Genomic DNA, 17,861 nt, shown 5'->3' with positions numbered 1-17,861 from the left:
GCCACACACACGCAGAGCCACACACACAGCCACACACACGCAGAGCCACACACACAGCCACACACACGCAGAGCGCCACACGCACACACAGAGAGCCACACACACGCAGAGCGCCACACGCACACACAGAGAGCCACACGCACACACAGAGAGCCACACGCACACACAGAGAGCCACACTCGCACACACACAGAGCCACACTCGCGCACACACAGAGCCACACTCGCACACACACAGAGCCACACTCGCACACACACAGAGCCACACTCGCACACACACAGAGCCACACTCGCACACACAGAGCCACACTCGCACACACAGAGCCACACTCGCACACACAGAGCCACACTCGCACACACAGAGCCACACTCGCACACACAGAGCCACACTCGCACACACAGAGCCACACTCGCACACACAGAGCCACACTCGCACACACAGAGCCACACTCGCACACACAGAGCCACACTCGCACACACAGAGCCACACTCGCACACACAGAGCCACACTCGCACACACACAGCCACACACACACAGAGCCACACACACACACAGAGCCACACACACACACAGAGCCACACACACACACAGAGCCACACACACACACAGACACAGAGCCACACACACACACACACACACACACACACAGAGCCACACACACACACACACAGAGACACACACACACCCAGAGCCACACACACACAGAGCCACACACACACACAGAGCCACACACACACAGAGAGCCACACACACACAGAGCCACACACACACAGAGCCACACACACACAGAGCCACACACACACAGAGCCACACACACACAGAGCCACACACACACAGAGCCACACACACACAGAGCCACACACACACAGAGCCACACACACACAGAGCCACACACACACAGAGCCACACCCACAGAGCCACACACAGAGCCACACACACACACAGCCACACACACACACACACATACAGAGCCACACACACACATACAGAGCCACACACACACATACAGAGCCACACACACACACATACAGAGCCACACACAAACAGACATCCCTCAGTCTAGGTCAGCCACACGCCCATCTCTGCCCAGTAACGCCCCAGGGAACAGAGGCTAGAAAAAACGGTCAAAAGTAGGGAACAGAGGCAAGAAAAAACGGTCACAAGCAGGGAACAGAGTTAAGAAACAGGGAGCAGAGGCAAGAAACTCGAGCACAAGCAGGGAACAGAGGCAAGAAAATTGCGCACAAACAGGGAACAGAGGCAAGAAAATTGAGCACAAGCAGGGAACAGTGGCAAAAAACAGGGAACAGAGGCAAAAAAATCGAGCACAAGCAGGGAACAGAAGCAAGAAAATCAAGCACAAGCAGGGAACAGAGGCAAGAAACAGGCAACAGAGGCAAGAAAATCAAGCACAAGTAGGGAACAGAGGCTAGAAGATCGCGCACAAGCAGGGAACAGAGGCAAGAAAATCAAGCACAAGCAGGGAACAGAGGCAAGAAAAAATGAGCACAAGCAGGGAACAGAGGCAAGAAAAAACGAGCACAAGCAGGGAACAGAGGCAAGAAAAAGTTTATCATAAATCAGAGAGACATTGAGAAAAAAGCACATGTGGTACACAAAGAGATACTATAGAGCATACAAACTGGTAGCTCGCTGTGAAAACGTGTTGTGCTCCAGTAGCTTTAACACCATCTGAGTACACACAGGAATGCTCTAATGTAGAGACAGGAGATAACAAATGGAGAATAAGTTTGCTTGCATTGGTGCAGAGTCCCTCAAACATTGTACGCGCCTATACTGCCCCCCTACAACACCTCACTGGACTGCGGGTAGTGGTTTAAAAGGCCAGCACTCTGACCCCAAAAACACGGTTTGACAGAACTGCCTCAACTGTACATGCTACGAATGAATGTCACAACCCCAGCCCCGCCCCCCCACATGTGTAAAGAAGTTCCCCTTGCATGCATTTTGCCTCACCTCCTCGCCACCCGGTATAGCAGCACTCCCGCAGCACAGGCCGTGACCCCCCCCCCCCCGGACAAGCAGGCGGAGGGATATCCCACGTTTCAATTCATGATTCACATTGGGACAGCACTTCCTCACCTCGTCCGCACTCAGCTCTTCCATGGTTTTCCTTTTAATGGCTGCAAAGGGGGTGCCACCTTGGTGGGGCACGGGTTTGTGGCTACACGGCCCTCTTCAGCGCCTCATAATGCGAAGGGAGGGTGGTGAGCCTCAGCGGCCTCCGTCCGTCAGATTGGCTGGATCTGAGGAGGACAGTCGGCGCCCAGCGTCCAAAATTCTGCCGCGCACCCGTTTTTGGGTTGCACCAGTGCCCAGCTGTCACTATAGTTTCTTGCCCTACTACCAGCCCACTACACAGCTGCGGTGACCGGAGCGGCCGCTCTCAGGATTATTCATCAAAACACCCAGGCGGCCATCTTGGCCACGTCACGTGATTGCGCAAGAGCACAGCAAGACGTCACTGCTCAGCCAATTGAAGTACCCAATCTCAAGCATCCCTACAGCAACAGAGGAGGGGCTGGGTGACAGCGGGACTTATGGCGCTGTCTCCGTAGCAACAGCGCACAGGCGGCTGGAAATGGGAGGAACTAGGCTGGCAAAAATGAAGAGCTCAAGAAACTTTATGAGGTGGTGCTTCTAGAAAGTAAACGGTGACGGTTATCAGTGGGTAGAGCCTTGGTGCAATTTAGCCACGCCCGTTAAAGCCCAGTTTACGACACTCAAACGCTATAAACACGTAGAAAACAAGGGATACCAGAGAAACGAGCACTCGCCATTAGAGGAGCGCTCCACACCACCACGTTTCTCCGAGGCAAGCAGCAATGCTTCCGAGAAACGCAGCGTCATTTTAGGACTTGGGGGGCGTGTTTTTCTTTCTCTCCTCTTCCCATTGGCTGGAATGTAAAATTCCAGCCTATGGGAAGAGGAGAGAAAGAACCTAAAAAAAACACGCCCTTCAATCCGAAAAAGACGGGGCTTAAACAGACGCCCGTCTTGTCCAATGGCTGGCCTCCGTTTAGGAAGCCAGCCAATGGAGAAGAGGGGCAGGTTCAAACCCCACTACTAAAAAACATAAAATCTCGGCGGCGAGACTGCGCAAGCGCAGCCTTCGCTAGCCGAGACCTAAAAAGGAAATGCAACCTAAAACTGAGACGTTATTAAGAAGGTAATTCAATAATTATGATACTCGAGTAAAGGATACACCTGTGATATTAAGAGCTGAGCTAATATGAATTCTTAAATGAATGCTCATTGACTGTATAACAAAATTCAATGAAAATTGATTCTGATTATAAGAACTTCAAACTTCAATTCTTTTCATATATTAAAGATTTTTCCAGCCAACGTCTGGGAATATATTGAGCTCAGCCAGGATTTTATAAACACAGCTGCCACCCTAATAGTTACCTCACCTTTTAGTAGCCCATCCTTCTGAGTTTACGACCACAGAGGTGAAAAATAGCAACCCCTATTGTTTACAATGCTGACATGTCTGTTCGATTCAGATATGGGAACTGTACTGAAAATTAGCAGCACTGAGAATTACTGTATCCTCCAAGATCAGACCCTCACTCAGAGCACGATTACAGTATACATGCTCAATAATCTGTGACACATTTTCAATGCACCGCTTACCTTGTTAATTCTGAAAGGCATTTCCTGAGTTTGATCTTTCTTGAACTGGTGTGCCCAGTTTCCTTTGAAGTAGATTGCATTCACCAGGACTAATCTGGTAAGTGAATCAATCGTTCCCTCGACTAAAAGGTTCTGGATTTTGCCTAATAGAAGGAATGAAGACAGCATTGATAAGAAACATAAATTTACAAGAAGACCTTCTTACAGATGTTTTTCACCTTTTGACATCTGAGGGCCCCCACTGAACCACTACTTGAAGCTAGGGACCCCAGCCTAAGCAATATCTACCATTCGAACCACAAAACAATACATAAAAATGCAGAAATAAGCATACGTCAAACAAGTACATACATTATGAAATCATTTAATTCACTAACAGTTAGTTTTTATAAACTCATAATTTTAATGGGAAAGTTAGAGCTTTTCAAAACTAGTTTTTATTTCTGAAAGATGAAGCAATAGGCTCGGCTGTAGCATATCACTTTGTCCGTTTTCCCTCTAATGAATACTGTCTTTTTGCAACATGCACCAGCATGTCAATTGAAGCTACTAATCATCCATACTAGATACTGATTGCTGTTTTTGCAGCCCTAAAAAAAAAAAAAAAAAAAAAAAAAAAAAGGTACGTATACCAACATAATTTTGTTGCCTCCGATTACAAAATCTTTCACATTTATAGAGTTTTGAAATTCTCAATTTTAGATTAAATATATAGTTTGTATATTGGCAGAGAGTTGTCAAAGGAGTGCGAAGAAAAAAGGAAGGGTCCAAAAACACGTTTCTTCACCAATGCATTTTCCATAGACTTTGCACTCTAGAGTAGAGCGAAAATACATAGTCTGATTTTAATGAAATTTGGCAGGAATATATTTTATGGTGTGCAGTTGATCCTTTTTGGTTGCAGAGGTAAGTAGGGTAACTTTTTTAAAGTTATAAGCCATTAAAATATGGTGATATCACAGGCTGTGAAATTTAATAAAATACTGCAAAATTACCATGGTATTTCATGGTACATGCCAAAGACAAGGCAGTATATTATTGGGTAATGGCTGACTTTACAAAAGTGAAAGGCAGCCTTATTGTTTTACCAACACTTTGACTGTGTTTTCGGTTAAGACCTTAGAAGTAGGCAAGCAGTATGTTTTATATTTTCCCCCACCTATTACCATTCTAATGAAGTGGTAATAGGAAAGGAAAATAATTGACTGGTTTCTATGTGTTTTTTAAAAAAGTTACTACCTTGTAAGCAGCGCAGAGCGAAAAAAAAAATGTATATGTAAAAAGATTACACTGTATTTCACAAATATATTGTATTTTCAATTTTTTTACATATTTAATTCTTCAAAAAGAAAGGCTATGGAGGACCGTAGTAATACCTCCAAATTACTACAGCTGTAATTTCTATGTACTAGTGCGGAACACCGTATTTTGTTTTTATATATGATAAAACATACCCAGTAGCTCGCCACTTTCGATCCACTCACAACAATAATCTGAGTGACTTGACATATTTTGTCATTGATGTAGTGGCCCCCCTTAAAAGAGGAGGTGATAGAGAAAAACTAAGAAAGAAGGAGAGACAGTACATTGTAGAGCTAGACAGCAAATATCCTAACGGGCTTAACACCACAGAGGACTTACATCATTTCCTGTAAAGTATTTTGCTGTTCTATTAAATACTTCGGAGTTATATATTCTCTTCTAAAGTCAGTATGCAATTTATGTTTCCAACTTTAGGGATCATCTATCTAAGAAAATCAATGGGTCCCTATGGGAATACAGTCTGACGACTACATCACTGGCCAATAGGTCGGATTTGACACGACTAGGAAAACAAGAAATGAGAGCTGAATAGATTTACCCATTATTATTACAAACCAAACGGTACAATGTAAATATTGTTCATATTTGATTAGCATTTCTTCCCTTCACTTTTGTATATTGTATCTATACACTTTTCATACGGATATTTTTATACCGTTATTTAATGGTCAATCAGTTAGGTTAGTAGTACTACACAGGGTGTAATTGATCAATTCAATGATATTCATTGATTTTTTAAAATTGTGCTTTAAGAGTAATTGTATTTTTTGAAATATGACATTCTTTTAGACAAAAAACACTATTAATTACTGCACAGGTCACTGAGGATTTAGAATACAACCATCATATATGCACGATGTTGTAATGTGTTTTTTTGGTACAATATTATGAGATAAATCACAAGAGGCCCTTTTTTCAGTTTTCCCATTGACAAGGGAACTATGTTGTGAATATAGGAACAGGGAACGGTTTATTAAACCCTGATAACAAGGATAAATATTTATACGATAATAGGATGCATTACAGTAGAGAAAGTGTATAGTATCGTGTATATATATATGAATTGTTTTCTAATCAGTATAGATAATTATATATATATATATATATATATATATATATATATATATATATATATATATATATATATATATATATATATATATATATATATATATATGTGTATATATATGTGTATATATTATTCTGTGTGCTATTTCCAGCTAAAAACATTAGATGTATAGAGATAGTTTTCAGGAAAACATAGCTCACTGAAAGCCCAATTGTTAATTGAATACTTATTCGATGCATAATTCTTGTGAGACCAGGCATTCATGCCGTAATGTATCGTGATGTACCATGTCGTGCATATTGATTACTTTATGATTTACATTAAGTACTCTTTCTATGTTCATTATGTGACCACGTGATTCACGAGTGGGGTGGAGCATCACTTCAATTGAAAATATAAATTGTCAGCTGACCGGGTGTACGGTGTGTGAACAAGAGCACTTGTTGCTCGAAACGCGTCGCCCGTTGAGAGGTTGCTAATAAATCTACCTTGCCGACAGCCTGGGGTCCGTGTCTTCATTTTGCCGTGTATTCGGAGGTGGTGAAGATTGCTGGTGTGTATGTAACGGAAGTTCGTTGTCTCCGTTCACGGTACCCGCTTCTCCAGAAGTGGTCTCGCTCTACAACTACCCACAAAGTTTTTGTTCCGAGGAGGAACACAAGCGTAACCCCCTGGACTGGACATTGAACCGCGGAAGCCGTAGGGGCACGCACTCGGCGGGTCTGACTGGCTAGCTGGGAGCGTGTTTACCCAATGGCGGGAGGCGTTATTCGATAAGAATCCAGGTGAGAAGCTAAGGCTTAAAGGCAAGAGGACCGTCAGAGGCTAGCGGCCAACGGTTGTCATTTTAAATCCTCTCTTAAAGCACCATGTCAGCAAGTTTGGAAACGGAGCGGGAAGATGCTGCGGAAGCTCTGTTTAATAATGTTCGGCGGAGCAGTAACAGCACCATTCCGCAAATTAGTCGACCAAGTGATGCACAACATGACGTCAAGCAACTGCTTAAAATGCTTGAGGAAAAAAAACAAAGCCGAAATAAAGTGGTGGGAGCATAAATCGCTCACCAAATACGTGGAGGCAGGAAGAGTGCCACGAGGCTTAAGGATAATGCTGGCACCCAGCTTCGAGGATCCCAATCCTGCGATGTTAAAAGAATGGGGGGAATGCAATCTCTTGGCCTCAATGAATCTTGTCAAGATGCTTATCAAGTACGCTGTTATTGATCGTGAAATACTGTTGGAGGAAATAAAAAAACTGAATGAGGAGTTAAATAATATAACTGATCCTGATGCTATATCGCTTATATCAGCCTCACGAAAAGAGATCAGTGAACAACTCCGTAAACACGAGGAAAGGATTAAAGTCAGAAAAGTACACAAGTTCGCGAGAGACCTCAAAGACAATGAACTGGGTCACATTTATACTTTCTCGCAAATTCGACAAAGCTAAACAGTCAAAACTAATCAACACTAAGATCAAAGTGGGAGAACCAGCACAAATGATTTGTCATCTGTCAACAATGCTGATTCAGATGCTGACTCAGTCTCAATAACTAGTGCCTCCAGCACGTCTTTTTCGGAAATAAGCAGCACCGAGGGAAGATCGGGAGGTAAGATACTTGATCTCGGCGAAGAGATGGATTTTTTAGTGGAAGATCGCCTGCAAACTCTGCGCCCAAGATTACGGAAAACCTACAACGCAAAAGGCGCAACGCAAAATGCCATGCCAGACGAAAAAAGCGTAAAGCCACAGCAACAGCAAACGCAAAAACGGAAAAAACAATGGTTCATGAAGAGAAAATAATGCAGGACTGTACATTATTAATCTTTCTGACGTTACACGGACTGTGGCGGAGGAGCAATTGTTAGCTCTGGGGTTGAACTATTGCCCTGAGAGCACTTTCAATTATACTACCACAAAAGCAGACTTATTTCGCTTTATTCGTAAATTAAAACTCAAGAAGTTTTTCACTTCCAAGCCACCACTTAAAACAACTGAGCATAGCAGCAGTCTTGAGCCATCTAAAAGATGTTCTACCATCATTCCAGCTGCACGGGATGCAAAACTTTTTTTAACACTCTGACCTAGGGGAATCTGGAAACCCCACAAGAAATGTAACCACTACTGAAATTCCCAACACCCAGCGTGAATTGCAGTATATAGAAGTTCGACAAAGGGGACCCGGTGAAAGTCCATTTAAGCCGGTAAGCACTTTTTTGCCTGTTATGCCTAAGGACGCGGTAGACATTTACCTCGAATGTGTAGTAGAAGATCTAAAAAAACTTCACCGCAAGGTTCAGGGACAAGATTGTAAGTACAATGCCAAAATCAATCAATATAATATGTTAATGAAGAAACTTAGCCTAAATCAGGAAGTGGTAATCAACAAATCCGATAAAGGCGGAAATATTGTCCTATGGCCAAAGAAGGATTATGTCACAGAAGCCATGAGACAATTAAATGACACTAATTGCTATGTGAGATCTAATGGCCTGGCCTATAGAAAAGCTAAGGTGGAACTGAAAAAAATGCTATTATCTTTCAAAAGACAGAACCTCATCTCATAAACAGAATTTGATTTTCTGCATGTTGAGTATCCGGTTACACCGATATTGTATCTTATTCCTAAGGTGCATAAGATGAAAGTTCCAACACCAGGTCGACCTATCATATCGGCCATCAATAGCATTGGAGAAAACATTTCCCGTTATATTGACTATTTTCTTCAAAGACATTGTCAAAAGCTTACCGAGCTATGTGAAAGACACTGGTGACTTTTTGAATAAATTTAATCGGATTCAATGGCAGGAGAATTGGTGTTTAGTGACTCTTGACATTGAGTCATTATATACCTGTATTGACCATTCTAAAGGTGTAGAAGCAGTTAAACATTATTTGGGTTTGAAAACATGTGAGTACTATAGTCACAACAAGATGCTGTGTGAACTAGTACATTGGTGCCTTCACAAAAATTACTTCTTGTTTGGGAAAGAAGTTTGGAGACAGGTCAGAGGTGTTGCGATGGGATCATGCTTCTCCCCAGCTACGCGTGTTTACACGTGGGCTGGTGGGAGGAGCGTGGTCTCACGGCTACACCTGGCTTTTGTGGAGTTAAACATTAGATGCGATTTATAGACTATGTTTTCTGTATTTGGGAGGGTGACTAACAAAGTGCCTCAGCATTTGTCAAAGCCTTACATTGTAACCAAGAAAATCTTTTCTTCACATCATACATCAGCAAAGAACAGGTAGATTTTTTGGATGTTCGTGTTACAATAAACAATAGTAATATAGAGACATCTCTTTTTCGCAAACCCACAGCTGGCAACAGCATATTACATGCCACCAGCAAACATCCCAAGCATGTTGTTGAGAATATTCCATATGGAGAGCTGTTGCGCTTAAAAAGAATCAGCAGCACTCCCGAAATCTTTGAAGAGGAAGCCAAGGTCATGTTAACCAGACTCAGTGCTAGAGGATACAGCAGCACAACATTGCAAAGAGCCCTGGCCAAAAGTAGAGAGAGACCTAGAGAGCCTCTATTACAACCAGGTAGTCAAGAGAAAATAAATGATAATGCCATTCCTCGCTTGATTCTTGCTTACAATAAACAAGAACGACAAATTAAAACAATAGTCAAGAAACACTGGCCAATTCATGACCAATGGGTTTCTGAGTGACATTCTTCCAGAAACACCTGTAATCACATACAGAAGAGCAAAAAGTATGCATAACAGCTTAGTTAAAACAAGCCCAGAGCTAGGTAGTGGCAGTATCTGGCTCAAACAGAAAAATGGCTTTTTTAAATGCTCATCCTGTCGAGCTTGCAAGTTTGGTATAAACACCACGCACTACAACACCCCCTTCAGTCAAGTTAGGCAAGCTATTAGAGGTAATTACAACTGTCATAGCGACTTTGCCGTATATGTTCTGACGTGCACGTGTGGCCTGCGATATGTAGGCAGCACAAAACTGCAGGTGCACATCAGAATTCTGCAGCATCTTCGCGCAATAGTGAATAATGATAAAACATACCCAGTAGCTCGCCACTTTCGATCCACTCACAACAATAATCTGAGTGACTTGACATATTTTGTCATTGATGTAGTGGCCCCCCTTAAAAGAGGAGGTGATAGAGAAAAACTACTAAGAAAGAAGGAGACACACTACATTGTAGAGCTAGACAGCAAATATCCTAACGGGCTTAACACCACAGAGGACTTACATCATTTCCTGTAAAGTATTTTGCTGTTATATTAAATACTTCGGAGTTATATATTATCTTCTAAAGTCAGTATGCAATTTATGTTTCCAACTTTAGGGATCATCTATCTAAGAAAATCAATGGGTCCCTATGGGAATACAGTCTGACTACTCAGTACATCACTGGCGAATAGGTCGGATTTGACACGACTAGGAAAACAAGAAATGAGAGCTGAATAGATTTACCCATTATTATTACAAACCAAACTGTACAATGTAAATATTGTTCATATTTGATTAGCATTTCTTTCCTTCACTTTTGTATATTGTATCTATACACTTTTCATACGGATATTTTTATACCGTTATTTAATGGTCAATCAGTTAGGTTAGTAGTACTACACAGGGTGTAATTGATCAATTCAATGATATTCATTGATTTTTTGAAATTGTGCTTTAAGAGTAATTGTATTTTTTGAAATATGACATTCTTTTAGACAAAAAACACTATTAATTACTGCACAGGTCACTGAGGATTTAGAATACAACCATCATATATGCACGATGTTGTAATGTGGTTTTTTGGTACAATATGAGATAAATCACAAGAGGCCCTTTTTTTAGTTTTCCCATTGACAAGGGAACTATGTTGTGAATATAGGAACAGGGAACGGTTTATTAAACCCTGATAACAAGGATAAATGTTTATACAATAATAGGATGCATTACAGTAGAGAAAGTGTATAGTATCGTGTATATATATGAATTGTTTTCTAATCAGTATAGATAATTGTATATATATGTGTATATATATTTGTATATATTATTCTGTGTGCTATTTCCAGCTAAAAACATTAGATGTATAGAGATAGTTTTCAGGAAAACAGTTTACTGAAAGCCCAATTGTTAATTGAATACTTATTCGATGCATAATTCTTGTGAGACCAGGCATTCATGCCGTAATATACCATGTCGTGCATATTGATTACTTTATGATTTACATTAAGTACTCTTTCTATGTTCATTATGTGACCACATGATTCACGAGTGGGGTGGAGCATCACTTCAATTGAAAATATAAATTGTCAGCTGACCGGGTGTACGGTGTGTGAACAAGAGCACTTGTTGCTCGAAACGCGTCGCCCGTTGAGAGGTTGCTAATGAATCTACCTTGCCGACAGCCTGGGGTCTGTGTCTTCATTTCGCCGTGTATTCGGAGGTGGTGAAGATTGCTGGTACAGAGACACACACACACACACACACACACACACACACAGAGACACACACACACACACACACACACAGAGACACACACACACACACACACACAGAGAGACACACACACACACACAGAGAGACACACACAGAGAGACACACACACACACAGAGAGACACACACACACACACACAGAGAGACACACACAGAGACACACACACACACACACAGAGACACACACACACACACACAGAGACACACACACACACACAGAGACACACAGAGACACACAGAGACACACACACACACACACAGACACACACACACACACACACACAGAGACACACACACAGAGACACACACACAGAGACACACACACAGAGACACACACACAGAGACACACACAGAGACACACACAGAGACACACACAGAGACACACACAGAGACACACACACACACACACACACACACACACTCTGGTGGCAGCACTTGCGAGGTCTCGCTCGAGCACTTGGGGGCAGACTGTGAGCCTGGTTGGAGGTGTTTTAAGCTCTTCTGCCACCCATTACACTGCCATTCTTTTTAACTCTTTTAAAACTTAATTTTAGATCTTTTAATATTGCCTGATTTTGCCAATATTTGCTGAGCTGTGTAACATCGCTCACCTGTGCTGAGGTGGGCTCCCCTGCCCACCACGGCTGCTGAGCCGTTTGTGTGGAGGGCGGGCGCCATCTTGGGTGAGGACCCGGATCCCGGTAGGGCCGTTCACTGCGGTCTAGCTGGGGCTGGGGCCTAGCTACTTATTGCACATGGATGGCTGGGCGCGCCTAAGGCAAGCCCGTCTAAGACCTTCTGCGCCCCAGCAGCGACCAGCGCCAGGTACGCTGCCCAATTCCTGTCTGATACTGCCATCAGAAAGCGGACTTACTCGCGGGAGACTCTGCTCACTGTCCGAGGCCCCGGCTGCGAGGGAAGCGGACATGGGGTTGACCTGGATAATCCCTCCAAGAGATGTTCGGCGTGTGGGTTCTGCTTGCTGACTTCTGAGCCCCTTTTCGCCACCCGTACGTCGGGCAACTCAAGAATTCAGGCTGCTCTTATTAATGCACGCTCTTTGGTGAAGCATGCAGCTGATATTTTTGAATTATTAGCGGATGGCAGACTTGATGTTCTGTTCATCACTGAGACCTGGCTTAATGAGTCATGTGCCCCGGTAGTGGAACTTGCCATCCCTAGAGGATACAAAATTGTTAGAGCCGATAGGGGGAGCGGCAGAGGTGGGGGGCTAGCGGTGGTGTTTAGGGACTCATGGACCTACATTAGCGAAAGTATAACAGACTGGGCCGGGGAAGAGGCCCTTGACTTCACCCTCACCATTTCTCCCCATTTTACGCTAGGGGGGACTTTGGTGTACCACCCTCCTGGCTCACCCGGAGCATTCCTAAAAACCATAGAGGACCTTATAGTCCCGCGCGCCCTACGATACCCTAAATTACTCTTGTTAGGAGATTTTAATATCCATCTGGATGCCCCTTCCACCCCGGAGGCTAGAGCCCTTCTTGATGCCCTAAACCTCGCCCAGTTGGCTCAACACTCCCCGCCGGGCTTCAAGCCAAGAAAGTGAATGTCCCGGCACTCTCGCAGTTCTTGCGCCAGTCCCACCCTATCCCTGCTACAGATCTTGAGGGGGCAGTGGCCAATTTTGACAATTGGATCAGCCTGGGAGTGGGAGCATGCTCTAATGCAAAATCTGTCAATACCCGGCGCTCTCTCGCCTCTCAGCCATGGTACTCCTCTAATCTCAGGGTCCTGAAGCAGGGCTGTAAGAGACTGGAGCTCTGCTGACGCCAGACTTACTGTCCAAACGCAAAGGCGACCCTACGCTCTGCGCAGAGAGATTACAACAGGTCTATAAAAAAGGCAAAGAGTGATTACTTTGCCGGGAGGATTATGCTGGCGAGGAACAATAGCAAAGAGATCTTTGCGATTGTTCAAAGTTTTCTCTCCCCATGCGCGGAACAAAGCACGGTACTGGCATCGAATGAGTGGTGCGAAGAGCTCTCCTCTTTCTTTATTGACAAAATTGCTAAAATTCAAGAGAGCGTCGGTCATGCTGTTAGGTCCAATGAGAGTCCCCTCCCGGAACCCCTCCCAATTAATCCAGTAGGACCCGCCATGTTGTCCACATTTCTGCCCACTACTGCAACAGACGTATTGGCCCTGTTAAAGTCTATGAAGTCTGGCTCTCCCGCTGACCCTTGCCCAGCGCGGGTCTTAGCGGGTGTTGCAGAGGTGGCCTGCCCAGCAGTAATGGATTTGGTGAATAGGTCCCTACAGGCTGGCTACGTTCCCACTCAATGGAAACGTGCTAAACTACTCCCTCTCCTGAAGAAACCCACATTGGACCCTCTGCTGCCGGCTAACTACCGACCTATTTCCCTTCTTCCTGAGCTCACTAAAGTTTGTGAGAAGGTGGTCTTCCGGCAGCTTGAGGTGTTTCTGGAAGCATCAGGAGCATTTCACCCAGCCCAGTCAGGTTTTAGATTTTCCTACAGTACGGAGACCGCCCTGGTTGAGATGTCGGAGGCCATCATAGATTGTCTAGATGGGGGCGGCAGGGCAGCCCTGATCTTACTTGACCTCTCTGCCGCCTTCGATACGGTGCCTCACCAGCAGCTTCTGGACAGACTCTCAGATGTAGGGATTTCCGGCCTGGCTTGGAAATGGATTGCATCCTTTCTGGACTCCCGCTCACAACAGGTCTGTATGGCCTCCTGCTCCTCCTCACTTAGAAATCTGGATACTGGGGTGCCACAGGGCTCTACCCTTAGCCCCCTTCTTTTTAATAGTTATCTTACGCCGCTAGTTTGTCTTGCAGAGGAGATGGGCGCTAAGGTGATAGCGTACGCGGACGACACGCAGCTTCTCTTTACCTGAGATGGCTCTAACCTGAATACTGGTATTGCCCAGACTTGTCTGGCCTCAGTATTTCAATGGCTTGCCCAAGCCTTCCTCAAATGTAATGAGGATAAATCGGAGGTCCTTCTCTATGGCCAGTTCCCGGACTACTTTAAAATGTGCGTGTGGCCCCCGGCTACCCCTGCCCGGCGCCCAAAGTAGGGCCAGCAAAAAACATGGGTATCTGGTTTAGCGAGGACCTCCGATTCAGTGACCACATAAAAAAACTGACGGGGGTCTGCTTTGGCACTCTTAAATACTTAAGAAAATGTTTCCAATCCTCCCGAGAGCAGCTAAAGAGATGGTCGCCCGCGCTCTGATCCTGTCGAGACTGGACTTTGCCAATGCTCTGTTCCTGGGGCTGCCTGATTATTTGTTGCATAGGCTTCAAATCATTCAGAATGCCGCAGCCAGGCTTCTTTTCAATGCCCCCTCGAGATCTAGTGCGCGGCAGTTTCTCCGGGAATTACATTGGCTCCCAGTGGCCCAAAGGGTGCAGTTCAAAGCACTCACTTTGGCCTATAGGGCTCTGCACGGTCTGGGTCCCACTTATCTTAGGAAGCGATTCACTCTGTACTTGCCTAAGCGTCCTCTGCGTTCAGCGGTACAACGCCAGATGGTCGCAGAGTGCGGCTGGGGGGTAAGTCTATCTCTGTCAAGGCTGCTGTAGCCTGGAATTTGCTTCCTACTGATCTCCAATTCATCTCAGAGCTTCTGCCCTTTAAGAAGCAGCTTAAAACACACCTGTTCAGCATGATTTGCTAATCTGATCCCCACCCTCACTTATGCGCTCCTCCCACCAGGACACTCTGGAGTAACAGTGCGCGCTACAAATACATTATAACATAATAAATACATTTCCTTATCACTTGAGAGAACACAGTGCATGGTAGAGTGGTACGTTATTTTAATTTAAAGGTGGTGCATAATTTTAAAATTTAAGGTATAAATATAACTTGGTTTTGTAATTAATGTACAGTTTGTATAGAAAAAATAAAAAACAATTCCTAACTAACTAAGCTTTATATATATATATATATATATATATATATATATATATATATATATATATATATATATATATATATATATATATATATATATATATATATATATATTCACTGAAAAAACCATAGGTTATAGACCATATATAGTTAGGAATTAGCATTTACAAAACCTTGAAAATTCACTGAAAAAACCATAGGTTATAGACCATATATAGTTAGGAATTAGCATTTAAAAAACCTTATTTTACTCACACAAAACCATTGAAATTCCATATATAGTTAGTTGCACTAACTATATATCGCGCACCCGCAATCCACTGCTGATCATGTCACATATTACATCATTCATGACATGGTCAGTGACATCACTGATGACATCACTGATGACATCTCAAATGACATCACTGATGAGATCACTGATGACGTCATCCAGTGACTGTGTTTCTGTAAAGTTGAAATATGTTTTACATATTGAAGAATGAGTAGATGTATAAGTGTCTGGACGAAGGATTTAGTAGGTGCATGACTGAATGTATGAGTGAGTGATTAAATGTGTCTCACTGAGTGCATGGGTTAGTGACTAAACTGTCTTAATTTGTGCATCATTATGTCTGTTGTTCTGTAAACTGCTGCATGTGTTGATCATTAGCTATACGAGAGGCTATATGTGTTATTAATTGGTTGCCCAAGTATTTCTATGGCAGATTGAGTTTGTGTGGGGGTGGCTGGAAGGTGTGTGACTCTATGCATAGATGTGTGAGCAGTTTATTCACTAGGTGTATGAGTTCAAGAGTGCATGTGGAAACAGCTACATGGGCAGTTGACTGTGTGCATGAGTGTATTGATGAGTGAATGGATATCTCAATGCTACATGTCATAGTAAGTACATATGTAAAACACAGTACATGTGAGAGTTGGCATATATAAATAACTGTGCATGAGAGCCACTGAATGAGTGAGTGGTTGTATCGATCATTGTGAACTTGTATCAGGGATTGTATAAGAGAGTAAATATGTGTTAGTATATGTTTCAATAAGTAAGGTGTGTTTAACTGTATAGTTGAAGAAATGGAGGTGAGATTGTTTCTTTGCATGACTGACTGGGTGTGTGAGTAACTCCATGGATGAGTGGCAGTGTGTGAGTGTCTGTATACACTGAGTGTATCTAAGGTTATATTAGAGTCTGAAGAGGTTTATCGTATTAGCACAAGAATGATGTCAAATGAGATGTCATCAGTGATGTCATCAGTGATGTCATTTGAGATGTCATCAGTGATGTCATCAGTGATGTCACTGACCATGTCATGAATGATGTAATATGTGACATGATCAGCAGTGGATTGCGGGTGCGCGATATATAGTTAGTGCAACTAACTATATATGGAATTTCAATGGTTTTGTGTGAGTAAAATAAGGTTTTTTAAATGCTAATTCCTAACTATATATGGTCTATAACCTATGGTTTTTTCAGTGAATTTTCAAGGTTTTGTAAATGCTAATTCCTAACTATATATGGTCTATAAACTATGGTTTTTTCAGTGAATTTCAATGGTTTTTTAATAGCAAATATCATAAGCTGTCGAATGTCAAGTACGTGGTAAGTGAAAACATTTTCGTGTTTATGCACACTGATCTGCTTTGAATGGTGCCCCCCCCCCTCATTTCTATTAGGAGTACTCTCTCTTTGCAGATAGTGAAAGGTAGTTAACGCAGGCCTTTGCCCCCGTTGTAATCCGTCGTGCCTGCTTCTCTCTCCATTTGATTGATTGTTATCCAAGTATTTACTGTTTTAGAATTAGTTCTCTTTGGTTCATTCTCTATTTACAAACAAACACAGAGTCGCAATACTCTGTTTAGTCTTTGCAGATAACGAAAAATCGTGTAAAAAAAAAAAGAAAAGGAATCGAGCAAAATCAGTAGGCCACTAATGGGATCTCTTTTTGACCTCGCTAAAATAGAAACATTAGGAACAACCCCTCATGACAAATACAAAACTAGTGAGATGAACTGAACTCCACACAATGATGGCTGCAAAACAGCTCGGCTCCGCCACCCACCCCGCCCAAAATAACGATAAAGAGCGGCTGCCATGATTGGTTGCGGAATGGCCACAACGGAGCTACGAAATGGTGGTGCTCTCATGCTAACCCCAGCTTCAGTCTGAAACATCCAGAAACACTGTAGACTACCAATTCGATCAGTTCCGGTAGCGCCCCAATGTAACCCGGTAGAGAAGAACTAGCCCTCCCCTCTTTGACTGATGGTTCTTGTTGCCTGTCCCTTCTGTTTTCATTTAACAGAACTATTTAGCCTGCTGAAAGGGGTTGTGTTTCGACCGCTGGTTGGTGGAGACATTTTGACTATATTCTGGACCTGCGTTGTCGCGTAATGCGTCATATGACGCGCCGCGTTAGCGCATCCGGAA

The 17,861-nt window shown here is 43.4% G+C and overlaps 1 protein-coding gene across 4 annotated transcripts in view; it reads right to left on the bottom strand.

Annotated features, from left to right (window-relative positions):
* Window positions 1-17,861, bottom strand: part of LOC144829157 (leukocyte elastase inhibitor-like) — a 296,714-nt gene that overhangs the window by 184,853 nt on the left and 94,000 nt on the right. For all 4 annotated transcript variants that reach the window (XM_078688012.1, XM_078688013.1, XM_078688015.1 and 1 more), the window contains exon 4: window positions 3,661-3,803. In XM_078688012.1, the coding sequence (XP_078544138.1) occupies window positions 3,661-3,803 (143 nt within the window). The remainder of the gene's footprint in view (window positions 1-3,660; window positions 3,804-17,861) is intronic.

This window comes from Lissotriton helveticus, chromosome 4_1 (genome assembly GCF_964261635.1).
Source record: "Lissotriton helveticus chromosome 4_1, aLisHel1.1, whole genome shotgun sequence".
Lineage (NCBI taxonomy): Eukaryota > Metazoa > Chordata > Amphibia > Caudata > Salamandridae > Lissotriton > Lissotriton helveticus.
The sequence above is the reverse complement of the archived record's forward strand: the minus strand, read 5'-3'. Positions and strand labels throughout refer to the sequence as shown.